Here is a 20,241-nt window from a genome sequence, read left to right as displayed (position 1 = left end):
AAGCAAATACTGACAAATCTGAAGGAAAAATAGGCAAGGGTAGAATTATAGTTGGAGAATTCAATGAATATACCATTTTCAATAATGGACAGACCATCCAGACAGAATTTTGATAATTAAATACAAGATGTGAATAACACTGTAAAACAACTAAAGCCAACTCCACCTAACAATAGCAGAATAAACATACTTCTCAAGTTCACATGAAACTATTCTTCAGGTCAGACCATATTAGGCCACAAAAAAAGATAACAAACACACTATCTTTTTCAATCATGAGAATGAAACTAGAAATACATCATTGAAGCAAAACTGGAAAATTCAGTTATTAAAATACACACACCTAAACACTGGTTCAAAAAAGAACTCAACCAGGAAAACCTAAAACTACTTAATGACAAATGAACATCAAACAACAAAATAACAAAAGTGATGGGATAGAGAGCACTCAGTGATCAAAGCAAAATTATGACTGTAAATACCTACCACTGTAAGATATCAAATCAATGACCTAATGTACACCTTAAAGAAATAGAAAACAGAGAAAACTAAACCCAAAGCCAGAAGAAAAACATAATAAAGATTAAGGTGGAAATAGGCAGACATGGCTCACCTCTTCACACAGCCACATCAAAATTATAACTAAGATGTAAACATCACTCAGAACAGTTAGAGATGGAGCTGAGTAGAAGTCTGACAACTGCAGAACTGAGAAAACCACATCCATTCAGACTGCTGGGAGGGACACAGATGCAGGGCAGGCTGGTCCCTCACCCATCTGCAGTGTATATAAGTTCAGGAGGGATATCTCTGGAGAGAGGAGTCCCAGCCCCAAACCAGGTTCCCCAACCCAGCGTTCCACAGTCAGGAAGATAAGGCCCTGCAATTTCTGGCTGCAAAAAACCAAAGCAGGTTGAGGCAATGGAGGGAGGCTGCTGGAGCCCCAGGCAGTTCCTCTTGGAGAACCCACACGTGGACTTACCCACTCAGACTCATTCTCTTTGAGCTCCAGCACAGGGGTTGCACTTGAAAGGCACCAGTGGCATACAGGGAGAAACTAAGGTGTCTGGCAACAAGGCAAGAGCTCAAGAACAGCTTTCTCCCAGACAGAAAGGCAGGCAGAGCCAGCAGTCTAGTGCCATATGTAGTCTAATGACTCCAACCTGGCTGACACTATTTGACCCACCTTGGAAATCCCCAAAGAAAAGACTATGCCCAACCCAACTTATCGGCCCACCCAAACTGCTTTTCCTTATGAATGGCTGATCTTGGCTCAAGTTTTACAACTTCCTACTCAAGCAAGCAACAGCTGGCTTCAGGAAGCCCCAGGCCTGGCACTAGCAGCAGACAGCCTAGATTCTCAGCTTGGCTTCACCTGCGAATCTCCAAGCCCAGCATAAGTAGCAGTCATCTCAGATTGCTTTATAGCTCAGGCAGAATGGCTCCAGGCAAAACATAGGTGGGGGCTGACCCTTGCCTGCACCACCCAGGAAACCCCAGAGCCAGCACACCCTACGGACAGCTACAGACCATGTAGGGAGCACCACCACCATGATGCTACACAGATGATCCTCCATGGAGGGCAGAGGTTGGTGGTAAGTGATCACAGCTAATCCTTGCAACTGACTGGTCTGAGTAAATCACTCCCATTGATCCGCCAACAGCAATCAAGGCTAAACTACAACAGGAGGGTATGCTTAGCCCACACAAAGGGTACCCAGCTTAGGTGACAGGGGAGGCTGTGCCACTGGACCATACAGGACAACTACTACTTTACCCCACACTACCAACACCCAGAGTCAAAGTATCTCTACTTAATATACAGAAACAAACAAAGGGAGGCTGCCAAATGAGTAGACAAAGAAACATGGCCCAAAGAACAAATCAAAACTCTGGAAAAAGAGCTAAATAAATGGAGATAAGAAATCTAGCAGATGCAGAGTACAAAACAATGGTTATAAGGTTGCTCCAGAAATTTAGTGAGGACTTCAACAGCATAAAAATGATCCAGTTGGAAACAAAGGATACGCTAATTAAAATAAAGAACAATTTACAGAGAAATAACAATAAAGTGGGGGGAGCCAAGAATCAAATCAAGTGTGGAGCATAAGGAAGTAAAAAATAACCAATCAGAACAAGAAGAAAAAAGAATCCAAAAAAACAAAAAGGAGAGTGTCACAGCCTCTGGGACGACTTCAAGCATTCAAACACTTGCATCATAGGGGTGCCAGAAGGAGTAGAAAAAGAGCAAGAAATTAGAAATCTATTTCAACAAATAACGAAAGAAAACTTTTCTAATTTGGCAAAGGAAATAGACATGCAAGTCCAGAAAGCACAAAGAGTTCCAAACAAGATGGGTGCAAAGAGGTCCACTCCAAGATTCATCATAATTAAACACCAAAGATTAAAAAGATAAAGAGAGAATTTAAAAGCAGCAAAAGAAAATTAGTTACCTACAAGGGAGTTTTCATAAGACTATCAGCTGATTTCTCAAAAGAAACTTTGCAGGCTAGAAGGAATTGGCAACAAATGTTCATAGTCATGAAAAGCAAGCGCCTACAGCCAAGGTTGCTGTACCCAGCAAAGCTATCACTAAAAATGGAAGGGCAAATAAACAGCTCCCCTGACAAGAAAAAACTAAATGAGTTCATCATCACAAAACCATTATTATAAGAAATATTAAAGGGCCTTATTCAAGGAAAAGAAAATCTCAAGTATGAACAATAAAATGGCAACAAATGCATATCTACAAAAAACTAATTCTAAAAAACAAACCAAGCAAACAAGAACAGAGACAGAATCATGCATATGGAGAGTGTTTTGATGGTTTCCAGATGGGAGGGAGTGTGGGGAAAAAGGGCCAAGAGGTGAGGAGATTAAGGAGTACAAATACACAGTTAATAGTCATGGGCATGTAAAGTATAGGAAATGAAGTAGCCAAAGAACTTCTAAGCCTGACCAATGGACATGAACAATGGTGGGGGGGATTGTGTGAGGGAGTGGGGGTGTTGGGTAGATGGGGGCAAAGAAGGAAAAATCAGGATGTGTAATTACATAATCAATAAAATATAATTTAAAAAAGATTAAAGTGGCGATAGAGAATAGAAAAATAGAATCAATGAAACTAGAAGTTGACCATTTGAAAAAAGTTGACAAATCTTTTAGTTAGACTAAGAAAAACAAAAGATGAAAAGGCCCTAGCTAGTGTAGCTCAGTGGATTGAGCTCGGGCCTGCGAACCAGACAATCGCGGTTAGATTCCCAGTCAGGGAACATACCAGGGTTACAGGCCGGTTCCCTGCAGGCCAGTTCCCAGCAGGGGACACATGAAAGGCAACCGTACATTGATGTTTCTCTCCCTCTCTCCTTCCCTTCCCCTCTAAAGATAAATGAATAAAATCTTAAAAAAAAAAAAAAAAGATGAAAACAACAAAGAAACAAAAGAAGGGACAATACTACACATTACTCATCTACCCCTCCACAAAAGAACTGGTTAAATACTGTGGAAAATTATGTACTGACAACTTGGATAACATAAAAGAAATATACAAATTCAAGGGGGGGGGGGAACAACTGTAATAGCATAATCAATAAATATATTTAAGAAAAAAATAGCCAAATTCCTTAACAGACACAAACCACTAAAGCCAACTCAAAAAGAAACAGAAAATATCAACTGGCCTATGAGAAGCAGAGGTTAAATCAGTCATTACAAACCTTGCAATAAAGAAAAGCTCAGGACCAAATGGCTTCACTAATGAATTCTGAAACAATGAAAAAACAAATCTTCTCAAATGCTTCCAAAAATCAGAATAGAATGAAACAATTCGCCATCCCTATTCTATTAGGCCAGCATTATCATGATTCCAAAGACAGACTAGGACAACACAACAAAGAAAATTACAAACCAGTATTCCTTGTGAATATACACACAAAATCTATTTTTGGAATAAAAATAAAAACTATTGTATATGCAATGTATTATTAAGAAAGTAAAAAGAGCCCTGACATGGTTCACTAAGCTGGGTGTTAACCCACAAGCCAAAAGGTTGATGGTTCAATCCCAGGTCTGGGTACATGCCTGGGTTATGGGCCAGGTTCCCAGCTGGGGGCATGGGAGAAAGAGCGGACTGCTGTATCTCTCGCACATCAGTGTTTCTCTCCCTCTCTTTCTCCATCCCTTCCCCTCTCTGTATACATAAATAAACAATTTTTTTAAAGTAAAAACACAATCTTCATGTAGCAGACAATTACTGCAATTATATATCAGATAAGGGATTTACATTCACAATATATAAAGAATTCTTACAACTCAAGAACAAAAGGAAAAGCAATTCCAGCACAGGCCAAGGACTTCAATAGACAGTTCTCCAAAAAATATATACATGGTCAATAAGCACCAGAAAACATGTTCAACATCATTAGTCTTTAAGGATATATAAATCACAACCACAAAGAAATACCAGTTCACACCTACACAGATGACTATCGTCAAAATACTTTTAAAACAAAAATAAGTGTTGGAAAGATGTATGGCAAAAGGGAACCTTTGTGTATTGCTGGTAGAAATTGTAAAATGATATTGTTATTGTGGAAAATAATTCAACAGTTCCTCAAAAAGCTAAATGAAAAATTATCCTATGACCCAGCAATTTCACTCCTAACTACTAAATTTTGCGGTGTATAATGCACACTTTTTTTGCCCAAATTTTAGAAAGAAAAATAAGGATGCCCATTATACATGGGTAAAACGATTACATACCATGGGTATCATAATAGGAATAATAATCTCGTGTATAATGTGCACAAAAACATGGGTGCGCATTAAACATGGGAGCACATTATACAAGGCAAAATATGGTATATACCCACAAGAACTGAAAACCAGGACTCACACTGTTATTTATAAAGCAAAGTTTGTTGCACCATGATTCACAATAGCCAAAAGGGAGAAACAACCCAAATGTCCATCAATAAATGAATGGATACACAAAATGTTGCATACACAAACAATGAATTATTTCATCATGAAAATATTTCATTATTTCAACACTAAAAACATGGATGAAAGTGAAAACATGATGCAAAGTGAAATAAACCCACAAAAGGATAGTTATTGTACGATTCCGGTTATATGAAATATCTATAATACACAAATTCAAAAAGACAGAAAGTAAAGATTATCAGGGATAGGAAGAAATGAGGAGTTATTGGCCTGTCAATGAGTTTCTCTGTGGGTCCTGAAAAGGTTCTGGAAACAGAGGTGATGGCTGCATATGATAAATAAATGCCACTCAAAGTATAACTAAAAATGTTTAAAATAAAAAACTTTACTATACATATTTAGCACATTAAGTAAACAGTAAGTTATTTCCCTCCTTTTTTACTTTCTGGAATGGTTTAAATAGCATTGAGATAACCTAGTTTTAAAAAACTGTTTTTATTTTTTTTCTTTATACTGTCACAGATGTCCTGTCTGTCCACATCTCCCCTCCCCCTCCCTTCCCTCTGGCCATCACCACACTATTGTCTAAGTCCATTTGTTGGAATTCCTAGAGACCATTTGAGCCTATTTCTTTTTGTGGGGTAGTTTTTTTTAATAATAATCTTTCTTCTATGGAAATTTCTCTGCTTTATTGTACATGCTCTGGAGTCAATTTAGGGAAATTATATTTTCACATTTTATATAGGGTTGTATAATGTAGTTCCTTAACTACTGATTTTCAACTTTCCCTGTTTTGATAATTAAGTACAGCCTGTCGCTTCCTACTTTTTGAATCTGTGCATTTTTAAACCTCTTCTCATTACATTAACTACTATTTTTTTAAAGATTTTATTTCTTTATTTTGCCCTGGCTGGTGTAGTTCAGTGGATTGAGCATGGGCTGCGAACCAAGGGGTCACCAGTTAAGATTCCCAGTCAGGGCACATTCCTGGGTTGCAGGCCAGGTCCCTGGTACAGGGCGCATGAGAGGCAACCACACATTGATGATCCTCTCCTTCTCTTCACTTCTCTCTAAAAAAATGAATAAATAAAAATCTTTAAAATAGATTTTTTATTTATTTATTTTTAGATAGAGGGGAAGGGAGGGTGAAAAAGAAGGAGAGAAACATCAATGTGTGGCTGCCTCCCGTGCACCCCCTACTGGGGACACGGCCCACACCCCAGGCATGTGCCCTGACTGAGAATCAAACTGGTGACCCTTTGGTTCGCACACTGACGTTCAAGCCAGTGAGCTGTGCGAGCCAGGGCTAACTACTGGTTTTTCTAGTTTTTCAAAGACCTGATTTTTCATAGAAGCAGTAGTCTTAATTATTTTAGTACTGTATTTCTTAATTCATTATTTTCTATTCTTATCATTATTGCTTCTCTTTTAGTTTTCCTTATAAACTTTTTGAGTTGAATACTTAATCCACTTATTTCCATTACCATGAATGTTCCTAAGCATTTTTATAATGCAAAAATCACACTGATATCTTAAAGATTGCACCCCCCCAAAAAGGAAACTAAAGACCAATCTCACTTATGAATACTAATAGATTCAAAAATCCATTAAAATCCATTAACAGATTTAAAAGGAGAAAAAGATACATAATCACTTCCACAGACACTGAAAAGACCTTCAAAACTTGATACTCATTTCTAATCACTTAATAAAACAGAAATAATGGGTATTTCTTTAATATGATAAAATATATTTACCTCAACCCTAAAGCCAGCATCTAATTTAATAAGGAAACACCAAATGCATCCCCACTAAAAGAAGAAAAGGATGTTTACTATTTCCACTATTTAAAATTATATTGGAGTTATTAGGAAACATTATCAAGCAACAAAATAATGGGAATGAGAATTAGAAAGTTTTTTTAACTTTCTCTTTTTAGAGGTGAGATGATGGGTTAGTTTTTAAAAATACCAGATACAAATTGGCAAAACAGTCACAGAGATGTTAACTGTATCATAGGGAATAGCTATGTATGGGGCCAGGTGGGTACTCTAAATAGCAGGGCACCACTCTCTGTAAAGTACACAACTGTCTAAACTTTAGGTTGTGTATCTGAAACTAAACTGAATAATATTGAATGTAAACTGTAACTGAAAAAAAAAATCTAGCCCTGGCTGGTGTAGCTCAGTGGATTGAGCAGGGGCCTGCGAACCAGAAGATCGAGGTTCGATTCCCCATCAGGGCACATGCCTGGGTTACAGGCCAGTTCCCAGCAGGGGCCAGTTCCCAGCAGGAGATGGACCAGAAGCAACCATACATTGATATTTCTCTCCTTCTCTCCTTTCCTTCCCTTCTAAAGACAAATAAATACAATTTTCAAAAAAATCTGAGAATTACCCAATAATGGTGATTCAGTTAAGTAGCAGATATTTAAGATCAGTAAAATTATAAATGAACACAGTATGTATACATACACACACAAAAGGATGGAAGATAAAACTTCATTTAAAATAACAAAATATAAAACACTAATAAATAAAGTGAATAAGAATACTAATATAACAAGTAGAATGAAATCCCTTATTCTATACAGTACATTTGGACATCAAAAAGATGCTAAGTATGCCCAGAATGGTGTGGCTCAGTGGATTGAGCACCAGCCTGTGACCCAAATGGTTACTGGTTGGATTCCCAGGCACAGCACATGCCAGGGTTGCAGGCCAGGTCTGCAACAGGGAGTGAGCGAGAGGCAATCACACACTGATGTCTCTCTCCCTCTCTTTCTCCCTTCCTTCCCCTCTATCAAAAAATAAAATAAAAATTTTTTAATCTTAAAAAAAAAAAAGATGCTGAGTATGATACGTCCCAAGGTCAGTTATTTGGAAGCCAGTATTTGACCCTCAACTCAACTGTAGACCAGAATCAACTCCAAATGGGTTGAAGATTTAAATGTTAAAGTGAAGCCTTGTAAACATTACAAGAAAACATGAAAAGTATTCCTTTATAGCCTGGAAGTGAAAAAAATATATGAAGCAAAACCTAGAAGCAATAATAGAAAACTGTTAAGTCTGACAATATTAAAATTTAAAAGTCAACATGACAAAACATTTACATAAGCATCCAAACACAGTTATATATAACATGGATGACTCTCATTACTATTAATGCCATTTACATAGAGTTAATACACAAGTCAAACCATTAAGTCAGAAGTCACAATTAGTAGCTTACCTTTGAGGAAGGGGAAAATAATTCGACAAGAACACAAATGGCCTGATGGAGAACTAGGTGTGTTCAGTTTCTTTTTTCTTTTTTAATCAAGTTGGGAAGTTGTGTGTGTGTGTGTGTGTGTGTGTGTGTGTGTATTTATGTATATATATATTTATGTATATATATATTTATATATTTTTTTAAACTGACTTTAGAGCAAAGAAGGGGGAAAGAGAAACATCAGTTTGTTGTTCCACTTATTTACGCATTCATTGGTTGCTTCCTATATGCACCCTAACCAGGTATTGAACCTGTGATGCAGTCAGGACAATGCTCTAACCAACTAAGTGACCCAGCCAGGGCTAGTGTTCAGTTTCTTGAAGTAGAATCTTAAAAATCAAAAGACTTAGATTTGATTATTTTAGTAGTAGTACGAGACAGTGATTACTAGTTCTGCAACTTTATATATGAAAATGAGGCAAGGCACAGGGAAGTTAATTTGCCCAGGATACACATGATCACTGGTGGGACCAGGATTTTAACCCAAGACAACTAAAACCCGCATTCCTATCAAAATCATCATCAAACACTGGAGATTATCATTAGTCTGATCCTTTCCATCACCATTATAGCCTTCTTTATATTACCAAATTTGAAATATGCCCCGCCAACATGAACTCTCTGAAAGTGAGAACTATGTCTACTTTCCACTGTACTATTCCCAGCAACTAGCACAGTACCTGCAACATAGTGGGTGGTCTATAACTGTTTCCTGAACAAATTACCAATAAATGTTGTTCATTAAAATAAATGTTCAATTTAAAGAGGAAAAAAAGATTAAAATCCAAACCAAAAAAAAAAAGAGTGAAAGATGCAAACAAATAATTCACTGAGAAAACAGTTACTTCAGAAATACAATAAACCTCTCATCATCATTCCTAACAAAAGGAATGCTGTATTAATCTTCTCTGCTGGAGAAGCTTATGAAGAGACACTTCCACAATATTACTGAAAAGAATGCAAACTGGGCCCTGGCTGGCATAGCTCAGTGGATTGAGCGCGGGCCTGCGAACCAGAGTATCGCAGTTCGATTCGCAGTCAGGGCACATGCCTGGCATGAGAGGCAACCACACATTGATGTTTCTCTCCCACTCTTTCTCCTTCCCGTCCCCTGTCTCGAAAAATAAATAAAGAAAATATTTTTAAAAAGAATGCAAACTGGAACAACTTTAACACAGGGAAATTTAGTAATATCAAACAAACTAATGTATGTGTTTACTTTTGACCAAGCAATCCTGCTTCTAAAAATCTACCCTGAAACCATACCTCCTCAAATATATAATCAAGATATATGTACTAGGTTATTCACCATCTATTATTTGTAACAGCGAAAGATTGGAAATAACCCAAATACTATCACCAGCAAAGTGATTAAGTAAACTAGTACATAGCCCAGTATTGTCTTGTATGTGATTAACCACAGCTCTTGGGATGTGAGGGAATCACACCATAATTTATAGCATTTGCCATGAAAACTCCCACTATGGTTTAATTTCAAGTGACCAACACAAAACTGAACCTGAAATTGGGAAAAGATGCACAGATGTCAGAAATAACCTTAAGAGCACAGATATATAATAAATGTATAGAAGTGTTGAGTATTTATTTCCTTTTTTCTCAACAATGTAGTGGTCTCAACTGTGTTCCCCCAAAATTCGTATCTTGGACCCCTAACCCACATTAAACTGTATTTGGAATAGAGCCTTTAGGGAGGCATGAGTTAAGCTATCTACAAGCCTGGAAGAACAACCTCACCAGAAACCAACCAGGAAAACTACCTTAATTTTGAACTTCTAGCCTCCAAAGCTGTAAGAAAATAAGTTTCTATTGCTTGAGACCCCCAGTCTTTGGTATTTTGTTATGATTGCCATAGCAGACTAATACAAATACAACATATCTGTAAGTTTCTATAATTTAATTTTTAATAATAGGTGTTTTTAATAATTAGCTCACAAAATTTGTGAAAATTTAACTGTAAAGCCATAAAAAGGAAAACAGTCTACATATACTGATAAGGAATAATTTAAAAGACACGGTGAAATAAAAATTAGAAGATACAGTACAGTATATACTGTACTGTATATACTGTACAGTATATATTTCCCCTTGGCTAGGAAAAAGAGAAACTAAGAATGAATTATGTATTTCCATAATTTTTCAGACAGAACAGAAAACATACAATAGTAAGAACTGAACAATGATGCTTATAAAGAATGAATAGGAATCAAGAGAAGAGAAAAATGAGAGCTGGATTTTGCTGGGTTTACCTTTTTATGTACATTTTACTTTTGAACCATGTGTATAAATTAAAAAATAAACTAAATCAAAAAGGCCTTAAAATTGAAATTAACCTTTAAAACTAAAAAATAAATGAGACAATCAGTCCTAAGCCAAGCTTTAACAATTTAAAAAATTGTATTTGTAACCCCTCCAATCACCCAAAAAAGAAAACTCAAAAGAGGAATCATTCTGGTAGCATTTACCTTTACATGTAAAAATGACAAGTTTATATCCAATATTCTGCATAGAGAGATATTTCATTTCTAAGATGTGAAGACATAATGGAATCAAATGAGATTGTAAGATAAATCTGGTTAATAAATGCTATTAAGAGTAAAATGATTAAAGCTATTCACAACACATTCAGAAGACTGGCTGGTTTTGATCAGATCATGAATTACCTGTTTGTATTCACTGACACAACTTTGGCAGCAAAATCTCTTCTGCTGACCATCAATCACCAAGATGTTGTTTCCAGCACCTTTGCTGGGCAGGTACTCTCCACATTGTTCACAGCAATTCATTATCAGACCATTAGCCATTCTGTATCTATTAAAGCAGTGGTCACTGCAGAGTTTATGAGTCATATTTTTAAAGCTAACTTCATGGCGAATCTAAAAGAAAAACAACAAAAATTTAAAAAACAAATGAGTATGACAGGTAGCCAGGTAACAACGTACTTCAACAGAAAAAAATGCCTCAATAATTTTTTTTGTGGAAGGCTTATGGAAAAAGACAAAGTATATTTCATTATTCCTTGAATTATTTTTATACACAAAAGGAATACACGTATGATGCAGGCAGGACCACCAGTGATGTAACTACAAACTTCTCTAGAGGTATCTAAAAATAGGAAACAACCCAGTTTGGTTACTGTTAGTATAAAACTTGTAAAAAGGAACTAAGAAAGTACACTGCTTTACAAAAGGGAGAGAGAACCAATATTATAATTATTCACATAAGTTTCTTTTTTTAATCAAATGCAAACACAAACATTTTAATACCATATTAACAACGTGAAGTAACCAGAAAATATTCCCTCCATTTATTCTCATTATTTTTTTCTTTAATCCTCACCCAAGGACATTTCTTCATTGCTTTTTAGAGCGAGAGAAAGAGAGAGAGACAGAAAACATGGATATGAGAGAGAAGCATCCATTGGTTGCCTCCTATACGCACCCGGAACAGGATCACATGCCCCTGGACCAGGGATCATTGCGTGCAGAGGAGGGATCAAACCCACAACCTTTCAGTTACAGAAGAACACTCCAACCAACTGAGCTACACTGACCAAGGCCACTTTTCTACTTCTTAAGCAAGATTGTTGTCTTACTACTCATTTAATCATTCTATTGGCTTAAGCACTGGTTTTGTCTATGAGGGCTCCCAACCTCAAGAAAACAAGTCAATTCATATTAATCATATGATAATTTTTCCTAAATCATTCTCACTATAAAAAGAATGAGATTACATAATGGGATACTTATTAGATCAATTTTATATACTGTCACATTTAAAGAAATACACACTGATAAGAGTATAACTGTTAAATAAAGTTAAAAATATTTCTATTAGTTAGAACTAAGTGATAAAGCACAAAAATACAAACCTCTGTTAGTTTACCACAAATTGTACATCTTGATTTATTTAGAGCTCCTTTAGTAGGGTTCTGTTTGTCTTCATAGAGAGACAGACAAGATGTACTACAGAATTCCTGGAAGGACTCACTTGAGTCCACTTGAGCAACAATGGTTCCTTTCATTGTAGTTATATCTCTGAAAATAAGAGGAACAGCTTAGAGTAAAATTCTATTTTAAAAAATAAATAACAAATTTTTTTATTTCTATAGAAACAAAACTATTTTATACTATTAAATCCTTGCTGCCACCTACTATATTCTTAAACTTAAGTCTTAACAAGGCTTTCAGATATTAGTAACACTTTAAAAAACAAAATGGCTGTTATCATTTATATAGAGTTTAATGTCAAGGCCCAATTTACTGAGGTATAAATTTACAATACCAAAATAAAATTATAATACCTATTCAATTTCCCTTCCTTGGGTAAATAGAAAGCATGAGATATCTAAGTCACAGGAACATGACAAAAATAATCCCACCTACCACTCTATATAACTCTCTGCCAATTAGAAATGTTAAGAAATGACATTACTGATAATCTTTGAAGTTTACCTTTAATTCTCAATTTCAAGATCCTACATTGCAGCACGTAAGTCTACTTTAGCACAATCTAAAATTGTGCATAACAACTGTTCCAATGACTTTATTAAACTCATATAGAGCACTACAACCTTTCTAAAGCTCTAAGATCAAAAATATCTTCAAACGTCAGCTGCCCCAAAAGATGGTACAAGAAAATCCACCTGGTTAGATCTTGCACATAATATACCATATCCCACTTATTTTTAAACCAGTGAAGCCAGACTTAAAAGCTGACAGAAGAGAGCACCCTGCCTCTCCAGGGCTGCCAAACACTAGTATCTAAGTCTTCAAATAGTGAGTATTCCAGTAACTTAATGTTCAAAACACACTTAAACACATAAAATCCAAATTGCCAATTTTAATTCTTAATATGAGGACATTATAAAACCTGACCTATGTTAACAAAGAACTACTCAAAATATAAAGTGCTTAACAATTTTATCTAATTAATAATATAAATATGTATTTTTTCAAATTCGAGGAGTAAGATAGAAACTAGAGAAAATTAATTAAAAGGTCAACCTCAAAGCCTATCCAAATAAAAAGGCTTTTAATCGTAAGCCATCTGGGCTTGATGAAGAACCCTCTAAAACCATTACAAATTTCAGTTTGGCTTTAAGATTCAATCAACTTGCTTACCAATTTTGAAAATATGGTAATTCATCTCTAAGACTCCAACAATTTTCCTAAAATTTTATACCACCTATATATTCAACCCATATGGAATTACGTTGAAAAGTAAACCTTACTTTTTACACATAACACAGAGTTTCTTTGGAGCAGGCTTGTGAGAGAAGGAAGAAAGGCAGGTTGTAGAACAAAAGAGGTGAGCAGATCCTTTTCGTTGATAAGCTGTCTGTCCCTTTTGTAAAGGTTTTTTGCAGTTTGCACAAGTGACTTTAACTGGTTTAGTAGGTTGCTGTTGGGCAGAAGGCTGGAAAATCTGTTTAGGAAGCGAGGCCACTGGTGATAAAGAATCCACCCCTGGCTGTTTCTGATTTCGAGGAAATGAGGCTGATTGGGAAATCCAAGAATCTTAAAAACAAAATACACATGAAAAAGTAATGAAACAAGTATTTTCACACACTGAAATTTGTTTCAAAGAAAGAGCTTTAACTTCCAATTCTGTACCAATATAAGAACAAGGCAACAGCACAGCAAAGAGGTTACGGACAGAAGTTTTGGAGTAAGAATGGATGACTGACATTCAAGCTCCATCACTTACTAGACCCGGAAGTTACTTAAACTCTGTACCTAACTTCTCTAAACTGGAAACAGTACCAATATCCTATAAATGCTAAACATTAAGTGAGATAATACATGTAAGAAGCATAGTGACTAGCATATAGGAAGCACTAAAAAATATTAGCCTTGCCCTAGCTGGTGTAGCTCAGTGGATTGAGCACCAGCCTGTAAACCAAAGTGTCACTGGTTCAATCCCGTCAGGACACATGCCTGAGATGCAGGGCAGGCCGCCAGTAGGGTCACACAAGAGGCAACCACACAGATGTTTCTCTTCCTCTCTGTCTCCCTCCCTTCTTCCCTTCTCTCTAAAAATAAAATAAATAAATAAATCTTTAAAAAAAAAAAGACTAACCTCTTGATGTTTAAAATATATTAGCCTTTAGCTATTAAATAGGAAGAATTTGCAAAATATTACTTTAAGCAAGAAACAGATACATCAACATAAAAGTATAATAAAATCTTCAACAACCAGAATCTTTAACAAATATAGGTCTTTTAAAGTTTACATGCAATCATATTCAGACATCTTTTTAAGACCAGTTTTTTCATTTATGCATTCAGTTTCATAGCCTCTAATTATACCACATAATAGCAAAGAAATTAAAGTGTTACATAGAAATGACATCAAGCCAACACACAGTAACCAATCCAACATATTGCTCAGCAGTTTGAACACAGCACAGAATTGAAGGTACATGTCACATTAACACTGGAGTGCAGTTATTCATCTGTCCTTTAACAGTGAGCTGCACTGGTACTTAGCTGCAGTCTCTAGCTTACTGCAGAGTTATAGTACCACAGACATCTCATTACACCACCAAAACCATATTCTTCTTTCATTATGAAACTTCTTAGGCTACAATTTTTGCCTTTCTAGTTTCTTCTGAATTTTGAACTTCCATACATAAAAAGCTGCTCTTCTATATGATAAATCATTATTTTCTTTCCACAGTAAGTATAAATTATATCCAGAGCTCAGGAAAACTTCTTTACTACAAAAATTTGAGGAAAGCAATTTCCTAGTTCTGTCTAGTCCACAACCTAATGGTTTCAACAGGCTACACACACTGCTATTCATATTTTACTGTATTTCATAATCCCTCCAACCAAAACATATATATTATATACAGAATGAACAATGCATTCTAAATCTTATTATCCTGCTATCATCATCAGGGTAACTGCACAATTTTAAAACCGGGTAACAATACTAATGAAGACAAAGTAAATCAATTAAACAAATGACAGTTTTACCTTCTGAGGCCTCAATCAAAAACTATGTTTGAACATATGTTTTAAGGAATAGTTTTTTGCAACACAAATACTGGTTCCTTATAATTTTCAATTTTGTAGGCTTATCACTTGCATATATCAGGTCTGTCCAGAAAAAGTCCAGCCATTTTCCTGTAACAAGAACAGTTTGTGCAACATCAATGTAACCTGGCAGCCAGGGAAAGTGAACTGGAATGGGTATGTGTGAATAATGACAACTTCACTGTACTAGTCAGTGAGGGCAGTAGGCACCACTGAGTGAGCATGTGTGGTCATCACATTCAAAATGACTGAGTGAGTAGAGCAATGAATCTGCATCAGATTTTGCATTAAGCTTGACCATTCCTCCTCAGAAACTATTTGGATGATTCAGAAGGCTGCAGCTACTGGCAACTGGTGATTGGCAGCGTCATGACAATGTGCCTTCTCATGCATCGTGTCTCATGCAGTTTTTTGGCAAAACATCGAATCACCCAGGTGACTCAGATCTCCTACAGCACAGATTTGGCACCCTGTGACTTCTGGCTTCTCCCAAAACTAAAATCGCCCTTGAAAGGGGAGCGATTTAGGGAAATATGGCAGAGGCAGCTGATGGTGATTAGAACTGTGTAAGGTCCCAAGGTGCCTAATTTGAAGGGGACTGAGGCATCATTGTCCTATGTACAATGTTTCTTGTATCTTCTTCAATAAATGTCTCTACTTTTCATATTACATGGCTGGATACCTTCTGGACAGACCTCATATACTTAAAGGAACCTATTTAAACTTAAAACCATCTACTTGACCTTGAATAAACTCAAAAACATTAACTTGACCTTGGATAAAATGGTGCTTTTATTTTCGATTTGCTTTTTAGGCCCTGTATAAATAATGCAATGGTTCCATTTATCCATATTTCAGCTCTTACATTTCCCCTACTTTCAAATTTTCACCTCTTCCAATATCAAGACCTTTAGGAATATAAAGGACTAATCATTTCATCTAAACCTCTATTGTATACAAGATACATCACACAATAGTAGTATAATGAGTCCATGAGCCAGCACACACAGCCAAGATTTTATAACTCTCTATTACAAATAAAAACAGCACATAAATACAAGAGCTAATTCGTAAATATGTCAGCAGCAGGTATATGTATTCAAGTTTTTCTGATGAGTGCTTTACATTCCCTCATGTTTGAGTAAAGAGAAATGCAACTCTTATAATATGTCCCTTTGAGCCAGCAATATTCTAAATATGTATCCCAGATGCGTTCATAAGAATATTCATAAAAGTTATGTATATAACTAATTAGAGAATTAACACAATCAAACATACTTTTAATATGGTCAGAAGTTCAAGATTTATTGCTAGGTATTTAAAGGAGTAGGAGGAGGGGAAAGTTTGCAAAACTATACCTACACTATCAGGGGTATCCAACCTGTTGGTGTCTCTGAGACACTCTGGGAGAAGAAGAGTTCTCTTGGGCCACACATTAAATACACAAACACTAAAAACTGGTGAACAAAAAATAAAAAGTTTTAAGTAAATTTACAATTTTGTATTGAACTACATTCATAGCCATTTGGGCTGCATGCATTGGAAACCCCTGCACTCAAAGACTAAAATTAAATATACTATTCTCAATGGTGAGGTTGAATGTTATTTTCTTCTTGATACTCTTGTTTTTAATATACTTATAAATTATAAAAGACAAAATAGCCATTTTAAAACTAATTTGAGCACTATCATTTCTTAAACTTATGTGAGCTGCCAGGTTACAATGAAAAACACTCTTAATATACAGCTGGTAGTAGTATAAATTGACAAGAACTTTCTGGAAAGCAATATGACAATATACTTCCACAACTAATACCCTAGAAATATAAATACAAATAGATATAAACACACATACAAACACACACACACAGAGGAAAAGGGTCTTCAAGGGCATGAAAACTTTTCAAAACTCAGTAAGTAATAAGAAATGTATTTCTTTCAAAACTACTATTAACCTTCCATTTTTCTAAACCAAAAATCTCTAGGGGGACAGGAACAGTAATATCCTTCAGCTCAGTTACTTGATTTCTAAGAATACACTCTAGAGAAATTACCAGAAATTTGAACAAAAATGTTCATCATAGATGTACAACAGCAAATATGGGAAAAGCCAAATTCATACCCATTCATTAGCAGCCATTAAAACTTTTTGTGTAGAAATGTTAATGATATGAGAAAATACAATGTAAAAAAAAGAAAAAATTATACAGAGTTGCATTTCAACCAAGTTAAAAAATACAAAGGAGAAAGACTGAAAGATACCCACTCAAAGCATAAGTATTTAGTTAATAAAACTACAGGGGACATTTTCCCTCATTTTTTAGAATATTTTATTTATTTATTTTTAGAGAGAGGAAAAGGGAGTGAGAATAAGAAGGGGAGTAACATCCATGTGCAAGAGAAACAACGATCCATTGTCTCTTGCACACGCCCCAGCTGGTGAGTGGGCCAGCAAAACAGCCATGTGCCCTAACCAGGAATCAAGATGGTGATGTTTCACTTTGCAGGAAGATGCTCAACCAACTGAGCCACACTGGTCAAGGCTCCCTTGCTTTTTAACTATAGATTTTCCAAACATTCTTTAAGAATTATACATTACTCTTGTAATCAAAAAATAAAATTAAAAATGACTAGCATTTCATCAAGCATTCTACACTGCCTAGGTTTTACTTATTTTCTCCACAATTCCTGGGTTAATAAAGCTGATAATGAGCCTAAAATGAGGAAAGAATAAGACAGACATAGAGCTATAGATATACAAACTAGGTTAGGGGCAGGTGAAAGAGAAAGAGATACGGTCATGAGAAAGCTAGAATTCTTATGTCTTCAAAGAGCAAAGCTGCCCAGAGAAAACCTTTTTTTCAACCTTCAAATATAAAAAATATAATGAAAAGCTAATAAGTAAAAATTACAATCAGATGGTCAAAATTAAACACAGAGAAAGTAAAATAAATCTAATTGCAATTATACCCTATTATACTATACCTTAAGTGTGCTATTTATCTGTTTGGTCTTTACACACTAAAACAATACAATTAAAAATGTATTAGTAAAAAGTAAGTACATGATAAATAAGATGCCAAACTGTTAGAATTCAGTGGTGGTGAATCTGAGGATTATTTTTAAAAATCCTTTAGACATAAGTTTCTGATTAATTTTCTAATAACTATGGAGAAATATTGTGTATAGTTTTATATCTCTTATTAGCTAAGACTTCAAACTTAGAAGTTAATATTACATGAATAAACTAACCAAGGTGGCATCAATTACTACACAGAAAAAAGCATCAGCCAAAGTTCAATTCCATTTACATGAGGTGGAAGATCACTCATGGCTTACCAGGACTATGATGACTTGCAGATTCACCATTCTGAAATACATCGCCTGCCACATTCATTCTACCAGGATTAAAAGGTCCTACTCCAGTCTTGGTCTGTGAAGTTAAAGATGGAGTGTATGTTTGTACATTAACACCAAAATTACTTGACTGCAGTCCGTTAGAGACATCTCCCAAGTTCGTATTCTGCAGTGATGTTACATGTGTAATCATTAAGTTCATATCTCGCCCGTCAGTATTTTCTAATTGGCCATCATTCACAGAGCTTACACCTGTTTCTAAAGTTGTAACATTAGCAATTTGAATTTCAGAGTCTGGTTCTGTGGTGATGCCACTATTACCCATTCCTGCATTTACCTTACTTCTTGAAAAACTGGAAGTGGAGAAATCTACATCATTGGTTCTATTTTTAGTCTCAGGAGGTCTCCGAGGTTCAATAAAATTGGAAGAATTTTTCTCTTGCCCTTGATTTGTTTCCATGTCCTCTTCATCATCAATGACAATTGTCTCACTTACATTTCCTTTCTGAGAAGTCAAGTCTTTTGAGGAAGGAAGAATTTTGGAATCATTTCCTTGTAGTTCTTCATTTTTTGATGATGTGAATGTTATGGTTCTTTGATCAGTTACCACTGGTGCAGAAGGTAGGGGAGTTTGAACAGGTTCGATAAAAACAACATCATCATCTTCTTCCACTGATGAGTTTTGAAATTTATTAGCTCTAGAAACTAAAGGATTAGGTGGACCACTGAATGAATTTCCAACATTCGTAAGACTAGTTGCCATGGCCGTACTCCCTAATAAAACAGGAGTCTGATCAGTCAATTCTAATCCTCCCACTGAGCCTGTGTCCATGCCAAGGAACCTGTTAGCAGACAGAAAAAAAAAGAATACAAATGTCAGTATAAGACATTTTATATGTTACTCTTAATTGAAAGAATTTTTTAAGTACCCTTACTAACTCTTTATTCTAAATGAGAATGACTCTTTTATCTAATATCCAGGAAAGTTTGATAGCTATTCTGTGATCTCCTCTTATTCACTAATTATTTCATGTGAACCTCTAGCAATATAAAAAGGTAATTATTCACTTTTTAGCAATATTTCCACTTCCACCAGCACCTTTCCATTACACTATTCACTATAAACTAACACTAAAAACAGATAAGCCAACTTCCGGCCAAGATGGAGGCGCAGGTGGAAACACTGTGCCTCATCACACAACCAAGTTTAAAGATAACAAAGATTTAGTAACAAAAACACAACCAAACCAGACAGAAAATTGAACTGTACTAAAGTCCGACAACAACAAACCATTCAGCCAGACTGGTAAGAGGGGCGGAGTGAGCAGCGGGCAGAGAGGGGTGCAGGAAAAAGCTGCCAGACCAACCCAGGGGCGCAGGCGGCGGTTGGCAGATCCCATGGCCTAAGGTGGCAACGGGCAGACCCAGTAAGGGCGCAGGGCGGCTGGCTGACCGTGATCACGCATTCGCAAGCAGATAAACCAGGTGACAAAAAGGACGGTGAGACACACCGAGCAACCCAGGGCCCGAGCGCCAGGAAATAATGCCTAAAAGCACCAATTGGAAAAACATTCAGGGGTCGAGGTGCCGGGAGAGGCTCCCAGGCTCA

At 36.1% G+C, this 20,241-nt stretch overlaps 1 protein-coding gene across 2 annotated transcripts in view; it reads right to left on the bottom strand.

Moving 5' to 3' along the window:
* Positions 1-20,241, bottom strand: part of ZMYM2 (zinc finger MYM-type containing 2) — a 114,215-nt gene that overhangs the window by 60,467 nt on the left and 33,507 nt on the right. The window contains exons 5-9 of one of the 2 annotated variants that reach the window (XM_053672835.1): positions 18,970-19,474; positions 18,615-18,708; positions 13,466-13,751; positions 12,104-12,269; positions 10,896-11,108 (exon numbers count right to left, since the gene is read on the bottom strand). In XM_053672835.1, the coding sequence (XP_053528810.1) occupies positions 10,896-11,108; positions 12,104-12,269; positions 13,466-13,751; positions 18,615-18,708; positions 18,970-19,474 (1,264 nt within the window). Of the gene's footprint in view, positions 1-10,895; positions 11,109-12,103; positions 12,270-13,465; positions 13,752-18,614; positions 19,475-20,241 lie in introns of both variants that reach the window. The other variant, XM_053672834.1, reaches the window with a different exon arrangement.

The sequence above is a fragment of the Artibeus jamaicensis genome, unplaced genomic scaffold, assembly GCF_021234435.1.
Source record: "Artibeus jamaicensis isolate MK-2021 breed Jamaican fruit bat unplaced genomic scaffold, CSHL_Jam_final contig_793, whole genome shotgun sequence".
Lineage (NCBI taxonomy): Eukaryota > Metazoa > Chordata > Mammalia > Chiroptera > Phyllostomidae > Artibeus > Artibeus jamaicensis.
The sequence above is the reverse complement of the archived record's forward strand: the minus strand, read 5'-3'. Positions and strand labels throughout refer to the sequence as shown.